We start from the raw sequence: 15,563 nt of genomic DNA, 5'->3' as shown, positions 1-15,563 counted from the left end.
TGATCCTGACAGACAGCTAGAGCCGTCAGTAGGGTCACAAGGATTATCGCAGTGTTCATAGCGAAGAGAGGGCTGGGCCGTTATCTGGAAAGGGAGATTGAAGACCCAAGGTCGGTTCTTTATACAAGAGTTGTTTGTGCAGGAGTGTTCATATGCCCCGAGCTTCGGGTCGAATTGGCTGATTTAATCCATTAGAGAGGCTATGGGACCATGGGATAGCAACAAGACCACCGAAGCGGAAGATCCTGGTTGATGAGGAGAGCATCATCAGCGGTGGTTAGGTTAGGGCTGTAGAAGTTGTCAACTTGTCATCCGATGGCAGCAAAGATTGCGGGGGATAAAAGACCTCGCTAAACAAATCAAGCAATGGCCCCCCATTCAACAAGAGGACTGAAGTAGTATAGTGCACAAACCAATCTGGAGACCAAATGAGGATCCCCATGCAGATAATCTATCACACCGTACTATTAAACATTAAAGAGTCGATCGCCCAGGAACAAATTCCTACTGCGGATAATGATAACTAACGGGACCGTCTATGTAAGAGATGCCACGCGAGGGGGTGAAGAGAAATAACATAACCGCTACGTCGTTCTCTCTCCTTCTTCTCTCTCTCATCCTTACCAATTTCTACTGTCCATCCCCATCCCTCCATCAATCAATTGTTGGTCTTGCTACTCCGTACTCTGCAGTGAAATAACTCCTTTTACTTGGAAGAGTGACTGTCGATCAATATTCAGTGCGATTGCTTTAGCTTACTTAATTTGCCATATTTTATTTTATTTTTTCTTCCGTATTTTTTTAAATTAAATTGTCGAGTAAGCCTTCCAAGTTGCGTGGTTGGAACTTGGAGGTTCCATCCTTTTTCCCTCTTTTTCCCTCTCGTCTATTTTCCTCTTTCCTGCTTACTTGCTTTCCTGCCTGCCTTCTGTTCCTCTCCAACTCTTTCTCCTCTTCCTTTTCTCCGCTTCATCCCCTCAACCTTTTCCTTCTCCTTTTACCACCCACACTCTCTTTTCAACACATCTGCTTGTCTTGATATCTCATATGTACAGATCTATCTGCCTCCATGCCGTGAATCCGTCGAGCGAGAAGTCAATCATGGGCCTGCCTCCCTCCCCCCCTCCTCCTTCTTCTCCTCCTCCCCGCCTCTAACCGACCCTTCCGCTCCCTCCGAGTTCGCTCTCCTCCCGCTCTCCCTCTCTTCTCTCTCCGTGATGGAAGACCAACGACCGACTGTTTTAACCGTCTCAATTGTCTTTTTTATTGTCGCCACGGTTTTTGTTGCCTTGCGCTTCGTCTCTCGCCTTTTTATAGTTCGCAAAATTGCCCTGCATGACTATTTTATGCTTTTGGCCTGGGTATATCTATCCACCATATCAATTCTCTCCATCCTGGGCGATAAGCGAACTGACCATACTCCCCGAACACCCTCCAGGTCCTTGATTTCGGCTTCTCCTTCTCCCTCTTCTATGCTACCCACCAAGGCCTTGGACTTCACGATGTCAGTATTCGCCCCGAGCAACGGCCCGGCCTCAATCGCGCCGATTACGCCTTTACCGTCCTTTACGTGAGTCCTCCGCTCCGCTTCTGCTCTCTGCGCTCGGCTCACGGACGACTCAGAACCCAACCTTGATGGCCATCAAAACTTCCATCCTTGTTTTCTACCTGACCCTTACACAAGGCGAAAAGATCTTCCGCTGGGCCACCTACGTCACCCTCTTCGTCGTCAATGCCGCTGGCCTGGCCCTCACCCTTGTCAACGTCTTCCAGTGTCGTCCAGTCAGTGCTGCTGTCGCATACCCCTTGCCCGACGGCGCCAAGTGCATTGACATCCTCACCCTCTATCTGTCCTCCTCCCCAGTGAACATCATTACCGACCTGGCCATCCTCTGCCTACCGAATCCCATTCTCACGCGAATGCGCCTGCCGCGCAAGCAGAAAATCATTATCGTCATCACATTCAGTTTTGGATTTTTTGTCGCCGTGGTTGATGTCATTCGGATCGCTTACATTCAAGATGCTGCGACTTCCCGTCAGATCGCCCTCAAAGAAGTTCACCTCCAGGGTACCCCCGGCGACGATTTGAGCTGTTAGTCAACTGTGCCCCGTGGTTGCATCTTCGTCTACCTCTAACTTCAAGCTTTAGGGTACGCGGCATTCTCCTTCATGTGGTCCGTCATCGAAGTCAATGTGTCCATTATATGCGCCTGCGTTCCTAGCCTCAAGCCGCTCGTCGCCCGATTGCTTCCCAAGCTCATTCGCGACACCGACGAAAGTTATCAGGCCTCTTCGCCTGGCACCCAACCGCTACAGGCGCTGGCGCCCATTGCAGTCGGGGACTCTGTGCCCCGACCTGCCCCGTCAAATGGAACCCCAAACCCTAAACCCACCCAGTCGGAGAGTCGGAGCAGTCAGGCTGGCAGCGACACACGCGTCGTTCTGACGGAGTTTCTGGCCGCCCCGCCGCCCCAATCAGGCGCGGAAGCGACCGACGTGGAGCAGCGCACGAACACAGTGACCAATTCCTCCTACCCGCCCAGTATCACCTTCTTCGACTTCGTCAATATGAAACAGCCCGCGAACATGCTCAAGCTGAGCAACAAAGAGTCCATCACACCGATCGCGTTCACCACTGTTTTGTTCTTCCTCTGGGGCTTTGCTTATGGATTGCTCGACATGCTGAATGAGCAATTCAAGAAAATCCTACATCTTGGTGTATATCGGTCATACGGCTTGCACGCGACCTACTACGGTGGGTATCTGTTGGGCCCACCGCTTGTGGGCCGTCCGGTGCTCAAACATTGGGGCTTCAAGGCTTCATTCATAACGGGCCTCTGCATCTACGCATGCGGCTCCCTCATCTTCTGGCCCTCCGCTGTGTTGACTTCTTATTCAGCGTTCGCTGTGTCCAACTTTATTGTCGGGTTCGGCTTGGCCGTGCTTGAGACAGCCGGCAACCCGTTCATTGCTCTATGCGGTCCGCTCGAAAACTCCGAGATTCGTCTCAACATCTCACAGGGTGTCCAGGCTGTTGGCAGTGTTGTTTCGCAGCTTCTGGCGAAAAAGGTTCTGTTTAAAAAGGTTACTGATGTATCCTCCTTGGTAGACGTCCAGTGGACCTACCTTGGCATCGCTCTATTCGACGTGATCCTGGCCCTCGTCTTCTACTACCTGCCTGTTCCGGAGGCTTCCGATGCTGATTTGGAAGAGTTGGCAAACCGTCGGCGATCCGACAATCGTGCTCGTGTGGCGGGGTTGCCGGTGGTTTGGGTCACACTGGGCCTGGGTATATGGTCCGTGTTCATGTATGTCGCGGGCCAAGAAGTCTTGTCCATGAGCTTTGCGCGTTTTGTCGAGGAGGTTCATCCAAAGTGAGTTTCCTATCCTGATCTCCTGTTGCTCATTTCACTAAAGTGGGTACAGCGCTTCCTTAAGCCCCTTCGAATTCTTGACCATTGGGCACACAGTCTTTGCAGCAGGGCGTTTTTTAGCCGCTCTTCTGCAATGGTTTCTGAAGCCACGCTGGATTCTGCTGTTGTCCTACATTGGCATGATCGTGTGCGCCGCGCTATGCATGCATACCACCGGCCTCACGGCGGTGACAATGGCGGAGCTTGTATATCTGTTCGAAAGCGGTGCCTTTAGTATCAGTTTTGCCATCGCTTTGCGGGGCACGGGACGGCATACCAAGACAGCCGGCTGTTTGCTGACGATGGCCATCGGAGGGGGCGGTGGTATCTTCCCGTTTGCGCAGTACGCAGCGCAACTGGTAGGCGGCGTACCCTACTCGTATAGCGTTCTCGTGGCGGTCTCCGCCGCGGGCGCCATATTCCCAATCTATTTGAACCTCGTACCGGCGGCCAAGAAGCAGGTGGATCCGGTGCCCAACGAACATCTGCGACATCCCCGCCGCCGTAGCCGCGGCGTGCCGCGTGCCAAGGACAATCCGTCTGTGGGTGGAGTGCTGTCGCGACGGCGCAGTGTGCTCTTGGATCCGCTACCGACCGTGCAACTGACGGAGTGATTGGCTTTTTTGTTTTCTCCCCTTGGGGATATGCCTTGTGATACCCATACATTGTTTAATATTTTGTTTGATCCTGGATTTAGCATGGCGTCAGGTTGCATTAGCATTTGGAATGACAAATCGACAGCGTCGCACCGTGGTAGCGTTGACATCAGTTCGAAGCGTCATTTGAGTCGCTCGCTACAGCATATAGTTATACTTCGGAAGACAATTGTCGACGATTGTGTACAGCGAAGCAGGGTTACGAATCAAAGTACCCTGATAGAGTCGAACAGTCTATCCATATAGAGTTCGAAGACTTCATGGTTGAACATATTGTTTACTGTAATAGTGTCCCCAACTGTCTCATGCTGCTCGACTCAACAATTAAGATCTAAGACGTACAGTCAGGTACGGACAACCCAGGGTGGGTCTGTCAATGTCTTGTCACCAGGCCTGTGGCTAGTCCAGGCAGTGGCTGTGCGTGCGGGAACCCTAGTCGCAAATGCCACGGCACTTCAATAACTCTTGAGGTGAGGTAAGTTACCCGTACTTGAATCTGCACCGTGGTATTATAGCTCATGGTAACGTCCCGTAATGCACCACTTGTAACGTACAGTGATACCATACCCCGTTCCACCCTGTATCCAAAGCACTACCCAGTCAACTTGTCGGGTACTAAGTTAGGTCAGGTCGGTCAGGTGCAACAAACGTACTATCCTCGCGAGGTTCCGGGGACCGGGTTTCCAAGCAGAAGCAGATAGATTCGAGGCGCCCAACAATACTGCAGTGCAGTGAAAGAGCCCGATGCAGGTTTGCAATACAACGAGAGCTCGTATCTACGTCCATATTATCTATGTGATATCGGGTTTTGACTCGGCTTGGTGAAACTTGCAGATGTAGTATGTTCTCAGCTCGTGGGTGGGTATCTGGAGGGAAATATCATTATCATCTTCTGCATATGCGTAGTGAGCACTACTCAAGTGGTGGGGGTGAGTTGATCGATACGGAATAAGATGTCTGGATGTCTGGATTCCTTGATCATTCAAGAGATGAATAGTTGACAAGGAGGACAGATGAATGGAAGGACTTCCTACCGGCCTGAGCAGGAAGGCGGAAAGCCCTTCGAGTCCTAGGCGTACCTCGTCAGTAAATTAGATTTGTTCTTCTCAGCATATCTCCAAGCCAAGACCCGATCGAAAGCTTATTACTGGAATGTGGGACTACCATTTAAGATCTATGTTGCGACGGGCTTACATGAGTCTCCATGGAACTAGATGCGAGGACTAGTAATTACGCATAGCAACGACCATTGATTTGACATTCATGATTCATGATTGTGAAAAAGGTATAGTAAATATGTACTATGAAGTAAAGCAACCGGCGCCTCTATCCATGCGCTGAAACAAAACGGGAGAAGAAGAAAAGTCATCATCATAGCACCATCTCACCGACGATGCGAAGCATTTACCACCAGTCACCCTGGTCCTTCATGGCAGCAGCAACCTTGGTGAAACCAGCGATGTTGGAACCGGTGACCAGGGAAGGCAGGACACCCTCAGCAGGGGTGGCGTACTCGATAGCGGTCTCGAGACCGTTCTTAAAGCAAGAGCGCATGATGTCCTTGAGACGGGCATCAACCTCCTCAGAGGTCCAGCTGAGGCGGGCAGAGTTCTGAGCCATCTCGAGACCGGAGACGGCGACACCACCGGCGTTGGCGGCCTTACCGGGGGCGTACCAGATGGCAGCCTTGCCGGCGTTGGCCTGACGGTGGGCCTCGAAGGTGTCGATGGCCTCCTGGGTGCAGCCCATGTTGGAACCCTCAGCGATGAACTTGGCTCCGGCATCGATCAGCGCCTGCGCCTCCTCGCCGGAAACCTCGTTCTGGGTAGCAGAGGGAAGGGCAACGTCGACCTTGCCAACGTGCTTCCAGGGACGAGCACCAGCAATGTACTTGAACTTGGCGGAGTCGGCGAAGACACCCTCGGAAACGATAGAGGCGAGCTGCTTGCGGGCGACCTTGAGGTCGGCAATCAAAGCGATCTCCTCGGGGGTGAAGCTGGAGTCGTTGACAACGATGAGGGAGCCCTGGCTGTCGCTCAGGGAAACAACGGAACCACCGAGCTCAATGACCTTGAGAGCGGCGTACTGGGCGACGTTACCGGAACCAGAGATGGCGACGCGCTTGCCGGAGAAGGACTCGGCGCCGTTGGTGGCGTGCTGGATCATGTGCTCAACGTACTGCGATGACCTGTTAGCACAATGCGCCTGTGATGCCAGAAACAGAAGGATAACATACGTAGACAACACCGTAACCGGTAGCCTCGGGGCGGATCAAGGAGCCACCCCAGGTGAGGCCCTTACCAGTGAGGACACCCTCCCACTGGTTGCGGATCTTGCGGTACTGGCCGAAGAGGAAACCAATCTCACGACCAGTGACACCGATATCACCAGCGGGGACATCAGTGTCGGCACCGATGTGCTTGGCGAGCTCAGTCATGAAAGAAACGCAGAAGCGGCGGATCTCGTTGTCGGACTTGCCCTTGGGGTCGAAGTCGGAACCACCCTTACCACCACCCATGCTCAGACCAGTCAAGGCGTTCTTAAAGATCTGCTCGAAACCCAAGAACTTGAGGATGGAGAGGTTGACAGTGGGGTGGAAGCGGAGACCACCCTTGTAGGGGCCGAGGGCGGAGTTGAACTGGACACGGAAACCGCGGTTGACCTGGACCTGGCCCTGGTCATCCTCCCAGACGACACGGAACTGGATGACGCGCTCGGGGACGGAGACGACAGCCAGAGCCTTGCGGTATTCGGGGTTCTTCTGGAAAAGAGTGGAATTCTCGAGGGTCGAGGCAAGCTCTGTTGAAGGGGGGAAATTGTTAGGTACAGTGGAAACAAATTGGGTAGCTATTTGGATTGATAGAAGAACATACCCTTGTAGGCCTGCTCGAACTCGGGCTCAACGGGAAGGTTGGACATGGTGAATGAGGGAGGGAAGAGAATATTTAGTATGATGTTGTTAGAAGAAGAAGAATGACCCAAAGGATACCCGACAAGACTTTTGAAGACCTGGTCTGGGCGAGAGATGGAGGATGGGGATGGGAAGAAAGAAAGAGAAAGAGATGAGGGAGGAGAGAGAATGGGTTTATGTATCTTTCCCATTGCCTCTTTTTCTTCCGGGTTTCCCCCCTCTGCCCTTCCCTTCCCGTTTCAGTCCCCCCTCCCCTCCCCCTCCTCCTCTCCTGCTTCTACCCCCGACCCCGGACTGGGTTTGTGGTAGCAGTCATGGTAGGTAGCAGTGGATGGTGGGTGCCACTGGGTCGGAGCGGAAGAGGGTTGTCCGGACGGCAAAACGGAAAAAAAAAAAAGAAAGAAAAGAAAAAAGGAAACGGGAAAATCAAAGAAACACCAAAAAGGTGTACAGTAACAGCCGGAGTCGGACGAGACGTAGGAAGTCCCCGCCGGAGAGGAAAAGTAGTAAGGCAGTCAACGGCAGCGGGACTAATCACGGCAAAGCAATGCCGGGTGGGCGTCCGAAGTTCGGGGCAGTGTTAGTCGATAGTTTATGGTCACAGAATCTGCGCCCGTTATCTATCGGCGGAAACCCGCCCCTCTCGCCGCTTTCAGTCCTCCCGGGAAATCCTCGTGTGGCAAGGAATCTCTCGGGATGCAAAGCTCTAAGCGAGCTGGATTAAGAGATTTTCTGGATGAAACGTACGTAGTCTACTCCGGACTGTCCTTGGGTTCATTGACTATTGTTCAGTAGTAGTAGTAGTAGTAGTAGTAGTAGTGGTGGACTTCTGGTCTGCTCCCCTTCCCAACCCATCATGTACATATACTGTACGATGTGAAATGCATGCCAAGCCTCTCCCTGCAGGCCCATCGAAGGCACGTGACCTCGGAATCAATACTCAGATCCCCCAAGTGCAGTGCGCCCCACGTGTAAGCGAAAGTCTTATCTGATTGTTTTACGCACTATCAACCCGATCATCTCTACGTAGAGTGCGCCCTCTGAAGACTGGAATACGCCTGTCTCAGAACTAGGAAACACATTGTTGTTGGGTGTTCTCTCCGAAAACAGGATGAATCGTTAACTGTCGGGAGACTCCGGCTTCCCGGTGAGCTGAGCTGAGTAGGGTCGTGGACAGTGGACACAGCGGGGGGAGGGGGGAAGAAGAGATGGCCGCCGCTGGCTGGTGGTGGTACGGGAAGGCGGGCAAGTATAACACACGGTTCACCGGGCGATCATACCATCTGTGGCCTTGCTCTGTCCGTCTCACCGGTAAACTGCCCATCGCCTAATCCCAATTCTGCCTATGAGTAGTATAGACCGTTTCGCCAATTAAGAAAAGGCAACGCAACAGAATGGCACATCCCTACCTTCTAGGGCACTCGAAAGCCATCGACATCACATTGGTGTCATGTTCATTGTACTGTACACAAATGGTCGATGAAAATTCCAGCCCCAGCAGCAAGGAAACCTTTAGGTTGCGGCTGACTGGCCAAACTTCACCTGGGGGCACATGTGATGGCGCCGGGGCAAGTTCAAGGTTACCAATTCCAATCGAGTTACAGTGACTGCGGAGCCAATCAGCATAATCCAAGACCCTTGTCCGTCCTTATCTTGACGGTATCAGAGCCAATGACATGGTGCAATTGTCATAGATAAGTAGCCGAGTTCCGCAACCCGAGAGGGTGGCACTAAGGCTGTCCCGTCTGTGCTCACTGCTCACTCACGGCTCGGATTCGAGGACTGGGAGGGAATCTGCGGTGCAGGCAGGCTTAAACATTGGCAGGTGCTAAAGAAACTTTGGCACTAAACCTCTTTAATCATCCTTCCCCCACTCCCTTCCCTGAGCCGACTCGCCCGAGTACGACCATCCGAGCGGAATGCGCACGCGGTGTCTTAACTCTAAGTCTCTAACGCCTCTAAGATCACAAGCTGCCCGCTAAACTCCCCCACTAATGCATCCGTCGGTGGTCGGGGTTTGTTGAGAGGGATTCTGGCCCGACTTGGTCTTTTCTTGGTTATCTGGGGGAGGCGACTGTCTTTGATCCATTTGGTTGTTGGGGAAGAATGGGGGGGGGGAGTAAGATGCGAGATCCGGGGAAAGTACCTTATGCACCAGTGCAACTTCGATCACATACTCTACCATACAATTGGGTAGGTGAATTGAACATCAGATCAGGCTCAACGCCACAAGACGCGTCGATATCTACCATGATTACTTTTTCATTTTACTTAACATCGCCTGCTAGCCAATGAGATACTCTACAGGGTACTTGTCAGTAGGCAAGGTAGGCAAGGGAAACTACACTAGCCATGCGTTGCTATCCTTTTCCGCTCTCACCATCAGCGGCAGTACTTTTCTTAGCGTTAGTGCATTCCTCCGGGGGCAAAGTAGGATCCGATGTCGGCATCAGTCTCCCTGGTGATTATACCACCAATCAAGTGAACCACGCTTTATCGGCCTGGCGTTCCCATTTCACTGACCCGTTGAGGACTTCGAAGGATCAATCCATTACAGCCCGATTCTTTAGGCTATTGTTCTCGTTCGACGCATTAGGGGACAAATGCCCTCCGAGATCCCGCTCGGAGCGGAAAGCAACAACAAAGGGATCATTTACATACCTACGCTACGATCATTTTAGAAAGTTGAGAACAATACAAGAGGACACTTCATATTTGCTTCTGCGAATGACCGACTGCCCGAGTACATCGAGTCAGGCATATGCGAAGCGAGCTAGCGGAGTACATGAACCAAGGTCAGGCAATACCTGCATGTTAAAACAGAATGCGAAATAGGCTGTGCGGGCCGCCATCCTAGCACCTCGGGGGGCCCCAGGCCCTCCAGGAGTCCATGCATGCATAAAGCGTGGTTCTGGAAACAAGCTGCATCTACAACACAAACGATCTCGCTAATCTGGATTAATTATCGAAACTGCGCAGCTTCTGGAGCGTGCTCCACTCACTCCTGTACATGCCATTGCGCTCATCGCTCGCTCACTCCAGCACGTAACCCTTGACCGCCGCGAGTTTGGAGACGAGCAGGTGGGAAAGAGGGGGTGGGGGGTTCTACTCTCGCCGCCCTCACATGACACACGGACAGGGGCAGGCCATACTTCATGCCAGTGTTAGCCAAGCAGGAAGCAGCAACGAAAGACATGCGGGCACGTTGGCGGAATGTCAAATCTAGTTACCAGTCCCAGATCTGCCATTACCATGACATATACTAGCCAGGTCTCGAGTGTAATGTCACTTCTCGCACATCGAGGCTCGCCATATGCTACGTAGTCCAGCTATCCGTCCATATGCGGATCTTTCAATGGAATCCAGACGATTAGAAAGAACAGAACTTTCAGAGTCTGGAAGCATCTTCTGTCTACAGTGCTCTCCTCAGCTGGAGTCAGATCTAGACTTTCAAGTCGATACTATCATGTGTCTGTACGATTCTTCCACTCCCAAGGATGGCTTCCGGGACTAATTCCATCGAAGCTGACGATCCACCACCGAGCTCATTCACTGATCAGAAGGGCTTTCTGGTGCAGCTCATTCATCAGACTAAGAGCAAGCAAGATCTCATATTGTATTTCAATCTCATATTGTGTGAACAATTAGCATAATGGGTTGTCAAGATACATTCCTACTGTCCATTGCATTGTTGTAGGCTCTCCCTGTACTCGAAGGGACATCATCGTAAATTAAACCCAACGATTAGATCATCTAGGCCAGCAAAGAGACCCGTATAGTATGTCAAGTTAAAGGAAATTTATTGGAGCTCAGAAAAACCACGTGCCCGGCGATGCATGTAGGCTCGATCTGTCGGATTGGACACCCCACAACCTGGAACTATGGGGCCGGTGGGCTAGAACTATGAAGCTCAGGCTTCACAATTGCCGGCGAGCTCATCATTGTTGCACTTGCTTCTGGCATAAGGCTACCTAGGTAGTGTCCCGGGAGAATTATCCCTACTCGTAGAACGATTGACAGCGAATGAGAAACACCAAGAGCTAGCCCGGGGGATATCTCCTCTGCAGAGAAAGTCTAATTCTTAATTGACAGGCTACATGGGATCAGTTCTATCTACGACTGCATATCTAAGACACATACCGTAGTTAATCCTAGCCAAGAGTTAGCACCCTGCTTGTGAGGCCAATGGGTGTGAAATCAGCCCATGTACAGGGTATCAGATGCACCCGGACAAGGTATTGTATATATTTGTGGTACTTCTCTGTAGTTGCTATGCCAGTATGGACTCAAAATGTATAGCACTGCATCTTACTGGATATGTGGAATTGCGAAACGATTCTTATTTGACTGACAGAATGAGGTACAGTACTATGTACATACGGTTGGGAGATAGGCTGGTTCTACTCAGTACCCAATACGTACCAGATATTTCGGTAAGGTCTTGTCCATTACATATGGTACGTGATCAGTGTATGAAACTGTTACCGACTGGTTACAACACCACCAGTTTGGACCCCTTCTTGGTCTGCCGTCCCGGTCTCCTTACCCCCTCCCTTCATGAGGAGAGATCTGGACTAGTTGAAAACACCACTCCGTCCTCCGTACCTGGTTTCATGATATGTCCGAGCTAGCCTGAAGAAACAAGAGACTGCTCACAAATCTTGTATAATCAACAGTGGCCTCCCCCCCCCGCTTCTTCAGCCGCGCGCCAGTCACTGGTGCGGGATCTTCATCGAAAAAGTCCAGAAGAAGTTTAAACATGAGTAGCTAAAGAAAAGGCACGCTCCCTAGTTTTTGTTCTAGGAACTCTCTCTACCTTTAGTTCCCACGCTTGTTCGATTGGGTTTTGTGCAGTTTATGCATAGCGGATCTAGGTCTCCCTCCAGTTTTCGTTGGGTCCTGCAGGGACACAACACAACCCCAAGGACCAAATGGACCGAGGAACCACAAGAATAACTAACTTCTACGTATGTACTGTGCCTAATCCGATGGGAAAAAAAAGAAAAAAAGGAAAAAAGAGAAAAAAAGGAAAAAAGAAAAAATAGAACAACCACCTACGCTACCCGGATGAGATGAGATCCCCCCCCTCCTCTTCACCCTCTCCCCCTACGCGATCGATAACCACAGATCCGATCCACGAGTTCCGACCGGTGGAGAAGGAAGGGGGCGCGGTTCGTCATCCCAACCCATCGGCTCCGATCTCCCTCTCCCACGGTAATTGGTAGGTAAATGTTGGCGGGCAGCAGATGTAAAAATTCAAATCGATCGATCCAAGCGGACCGGGATTGTGCGACTCGCATGGCATAGGTCCATTGCCTCATATCTCAAACGTATCTGCCTTTGCCCTCTCACAGATAACCCTTAGAGAATTAAAGATGGTATGTAGTCTGTCTAGGTATGTGTTTACACCTGTAAACCGAAGTTCAGCAAGACGGCTGGCCCCCTTTCTCAGTTTCACGCAATACAGACTGTAGCAGAAGTATAAATCTTCATCCAGTGCGAGCGATTGACCCAGATAAACTCCGAATGGGCAGGCACACGAACATTCCCCTCACCACCTGGCCCCATGACGATTCTAACCGATCCGTGATGTGAGCGCCAGTCGCCTCGGTACATTGTTCCCGTCCGAACCAATGCCGTGTTCCACAGCGCACTACTGGGCTGTCAGCCTCGCTAGAGGTCGTCTCGCTTGTTTCAGACTTCTATCGTTCCGGAGGTAGGTGCCCAATCGAGACACTTGTCGAGGTCGATCCTCACCAGGTTGGCCCTGCCATCCAGGTTCTTGGGGTCGTGAACCGCGATCGCAGTAGTAGGGGGCTCAGGGGGCGCCGTTCTTTTCGCATTCGAGTAAAGCATGTTCCAGCGATGACGACAAGCCCTACCAATGTCTAGAATTCAGAGATGTGGTAGTTAGTCAACATCTCCAACTTGGAATCAAGAGCTGTGCATTAATGCTATACTAAATACCAACGCCTATCATATGATTCATTGATTGGCTGCTGTTTTCAAAAATCCTCGGTCGTGTATATCCAAGTATAGCCCCTTGCAAAAAGGAGTGCGCTCCGTAGTCAATAATAGAAGCCAAAACTAAAATGTGGGCCCGCGCCAGTCTATCACGCTCAAGAACTCATATGATCGTCATCTCATGGCAGGCATGCGAAGAACAGAAAGAATATTAAAAGAATAGAAACGGGTTCCGCTATGAGGTCCCCAAACTCCGTACTGTCACCCATAGTCGTTGGGTATTGTTCATCATGTAGAAGTCAACCCGGGGGATCGATGCAAAATGATAAAGCAAGAAGAGGCAAGGAAATGAGAGAAGATTTGGATCGAGGGAATAGAAGCCTCAGCCACGTGAGCTCTGCGCTCGCGACATGTTAGACGATGAATCGCGAAGGGCATCAGGCGCTCGTGGCCCGACCATCCAGTCCTCCATGGCAAGCCACTCACTCCAGCTCCTCTCCGCGGCCTCGATCTCTGAATCCAGCGGACCCTGCAATGGGCGTAAAAATGGGATAGTCTCCAGCGGAGCAATATCGTAATCCTTTTTCACAGCTGCCCACCCCCCACTTTTCGCTGCGAAGAGGTAATTGCGCCTCTCCTGTTCGTGCAGAGGGCCGATGCCGGTGGCCCATTCGTTCCCGAAGAATCCTTGAAGCACCCCAGGAAAATCCATTCCAGTAGCCACTAGGCGACGAATATAAGGAATCAGCGAGACAGAAGGGGGCACTGTCGACGGCCCAGATGAATCCGAAGGGGTACTGGTTTGGTTGGCGCTTGTTGAAGAGTGATTGGTGGACGAGCTCGAGCTCGAGCTCGAGCTTGCAACCGGGTTGGATTCCCATTGGAATGGAAGACGAATGTTCAGAAAAGCGGAAAGCGCTTGAACAGGGACGCTGTGTTGCGCATCATCCAAGAAGTATCGCTGACAATTTTGATAGCGCGGGTACCATTCGAAGATGTCGCAACCAACTGTAGACGATTCCGCAGGTCCTATCATCGCTGCTGGTTCGCGGATTTGATTATCATTCATTGGAGGAGCGGAAGCACGTTTCGCGGGGTCAATCGAATTTCTGCTGCGGAAATGTTCACTTGCGTCAGTTCTGAATCATTCAAGATCATGGCCTCAATACTATTTCATTTCGATATTTTCTGATGGCCTTGGCTGGTGTTTCGACACTTGAGACAGAAGTGGCATAAATCAGGCTCTGCTCAGTGAAAAGCACGACAGGCAGCAAGTGGTATTGTACGGGGAAAAACCACGACTGAACAGCCGAAGTAGAGGGGTAGAAGGGCTAGAGGGCGAGCGAATGCGTACTTGCTATCAATCACACTGCGTCCCCTTCGAAGGAGAGATCTTCGTGGCCGCGTAGATGGGAAGGACAATGATGAGGAGCGAAACAGATTCCTGATGGTAAACCCTAGGCCTCTCCCCGGATGAGATTCGTCCATGGACATCTGCTAGGCGCATTCCATCTATTATCGAAGCAGAAAACACAAGTCATGACATGGGCCCTAGCCCAAGAGAAACACTTGTCGGAGGGAGCGGGGAGAAGATGCGGTATTTGGTGAACAAATACAGGTAGGTGATAGTCGCAGCGGAGGAAATAGAGAGGGGGAAGAGGGGGGGGGTTCAACGCTCTACTTTAGGTGATGGGCTCCATTGGAAGAACTGGAACGGGGCTGCAAATGAGCATACATAAAAAAAAGTTCAGTTTGAGACAAAAATAAAGAAGGTTACGAAGAAGGGAACCGGCCCGGAAGGGTAGGAACTGGAAAGAAAGAGTCAGATTGCGGAGCTGGACTGGAAGGTGTGGACTTTGTAGACCAGGTATATTGTTTGGGACCTTGGGTACTGGTAGTTACTCCGTACTGGGTGCGACTAGCACCAGAGAAAGGAACGGGTCTACCCGATTAAAGGCGGTTCGTTTTGTTTCGTTTTTGTTTGGGAGGGGGGCTTTTTTTTATTGAAGGATTTTCTTTTTCTCTCGCTTTTCTTTACTCCTTCTTTTCTTTCTGGATTTTTCCTATTCCTTCTGTTCTTTCTCTTTCCTTTCTTTGCACATCATCATCTGTCAAACGAAAGGAAATGTACTATATTATCGTGTTGGTACAAATGACTCTTAGTACACATGTACCGTACATACCCAAGGGATATAGTGTTTCGCTGAGGTGCCTCCAGTCACAGCTGTTCAAATAATTTCTGATGGTATTTGCATGTTTTAGGATAATTCGCCTAGTAGCATTGGGCTGTAATAAGATTGAATTGATAGATAGAACCCCATTTAGTAGTAGCTTGTTCAAACGAGGTGCCTGAATAGCTATAGCGTAACCTCTCTAAGCCACACTAACGTTAAGTATCAGTAGTGTGGCGGGTATCGAGCAGCACTAACCTCACAGTACCTACTGAGTAGAAAGACAAGGCCGCTTTCAGATTAAGAAATCTTAGGGTAAAACTGGAAGGAAGAACCCTCATCAAAGTGATTGTCATCGGCAGTCAGATTCTCAATCATAGTATCGATTGCGGTTATTGACTGGTCTCTATTCTCTGAATTTTTTTTTTTAGAGTTTTCTAAATGCCCC

General features: G+C 50.9%; 4 protein-coding genes across 4 annotated transcripts in view; 1 reads left to right on the top strand and 3 right to left on the bottom strand.

Annotated features, from left to right (window-relative positions):
• The window catches only part of BO72DRAFT_501323 (uncharacterized protein), a gene marked incomplete at both ends in the record, with an annotated part of 1,056 nt that extends 997 nt beyond the window's left edge, over positions 1 to 59 (bottom strand). The window contains one exon of the mRNA XM_040948970.1: positions 1 to 59. This exon is cut by the window's left edge and continues 64 nt beyond it. Within this exon, the coding sequence (XP_040796134.1) occupies positions 1 to 59 (59 nt within the window).
• A 975-nt stretch (positions 60 to 1,034) lies between these two features.
• BO72DRAFT_453052 (putative MFS monosaccharide transporter) lies at positions 1,035 to 4,311 on the top strand. The gene is made up of 5 exons (XM_040945891.1): positions 1,035 to 1,361; positions 1,439 to 1,570; positions 1,624 to 2,092; positions 2,150 to 3,374; positions 3,427 to 4,311. The coding sequence occupies exons 1-5, from the start codon at positions 1,347 to 1,349 to the stop codon at positions 4,025 to 4,027; spliced, it is 2,442 nt and encodes an 813-aa protein (XP_040796133.1). The 5' UTR covers positions 1,035 to 1,346; the 3' UTR covers positions 4,028 to 4,311.
• Positions 4,312 to 5,391: 1,080 nt separating this feature from the next.
• On the bottom strand, positions 5,392 to 7,100 carry BO72DRAFT_481238 (glutamate dehydrogenase). The gene is made up of 3 exons (XM_040947670.1): positions 6,943 to 7,100; positions 6,306 to 6,868; positions 5,392 to 6,247 (listed from the first exon to the last, which is right to left on the bottom strand). The coding sequence occupies exons 1-3, from the start codon at positions 6,986 to 6,988 to the stop codon at positions 5,474 to 5,476; spliced, it is 1,383 nt and encodes a 460-aa protein (XP_040796132.1). The 5' UTR covers positions 6,989 to 7,100; the 3' UTR covers positions 5,392 to 5,473.
• A 4,633-nt stretch (positions 7,101 to 11,733) lies between these two features.
• BO72DRAFT_472719 (uncharacterized protein) lies at positions 11,734 to 13,980 on the bottom strand (the record flags this gene model as incomplete). The annotated part of the gene is made up of 3 exons (XM_040947158.1): positions 11,734 to 11,779; positions 13,364 to 13,709; positions 13,743 to 13,980. The coding sequence occupies 3 exons, from the start codon at positions 13,978 to 13,980 to the stop codon at positions 11,734 to 11,736; spliced, it is 630 nt and encodes a 209-aa protein (XP_040796131.1).
• Between the last annotated feature and the right edge of the window lie 1,583 nt (positions 13,981 to 15,563).

Source organism: Aspergillus fijiensis, assembly GCF_003184825.1.
Source record: "Aspergillus fijiensis CBS 313.89 unplaced genomic scaffold BO72scaffold_82, whole genome shotgun sequence".
In the NCBI taxonomy this organism is placed as follows: Eukaryota; Fungi; Ascomycota; class Eurotiomycetes; order Eurotiales; family Aspergillaceae; genus Aspergillus; species Aspergillus fijiensis.
Note: the sequence above shows the minus strand (reverse complement) of the source record. Positions and strands in the feature narration are given on the sequence as shown.

Excerpts from the sequence above, each read along its gene's own strand:
- BO72DRAFT_481238 (XM_040947670.1), bottom strand. The coding sequence starts at position 6,988 with ATGTCCAACCTTCCCGTTGAGCCCGAGTTCGAGCAGGCCTACAAGG. Across the intron at positions 6,869-6,942 it reads GTTCGAGCAGGCCTACAAGG|AGCTTGCCTCGACCCTCGAG; the intron begins GTATGTTCTTCT and ends CCCCTTCAACAG. Across the intron at positions 6,248-6,305 it reads CCGGTTACGGTGTTGTCTAC|TACGTTGAGCACATGATCCA; the intron begins GTATGTTATCCT and ends AGGTCATCGCAG.
- BO72DRAFT_453052 (XM_040945891.1), top strand. Across the intron at positions 1,571-1,623 it reads ACGCCTTTACCGTCCTTTAC|AACCCAACCTTGATGGCCAT; the intron begins GTGAGTCCTCCG and ends CGGACGACTCAG. Across the intron at positions 2,093-2,149 it reads CCCCGGCGACGATTTGAGCT|GGTACGCGGCATTCTCCTTC; the intron begins GTTAGTCAACTG and ends TTCAAGCTTTAG.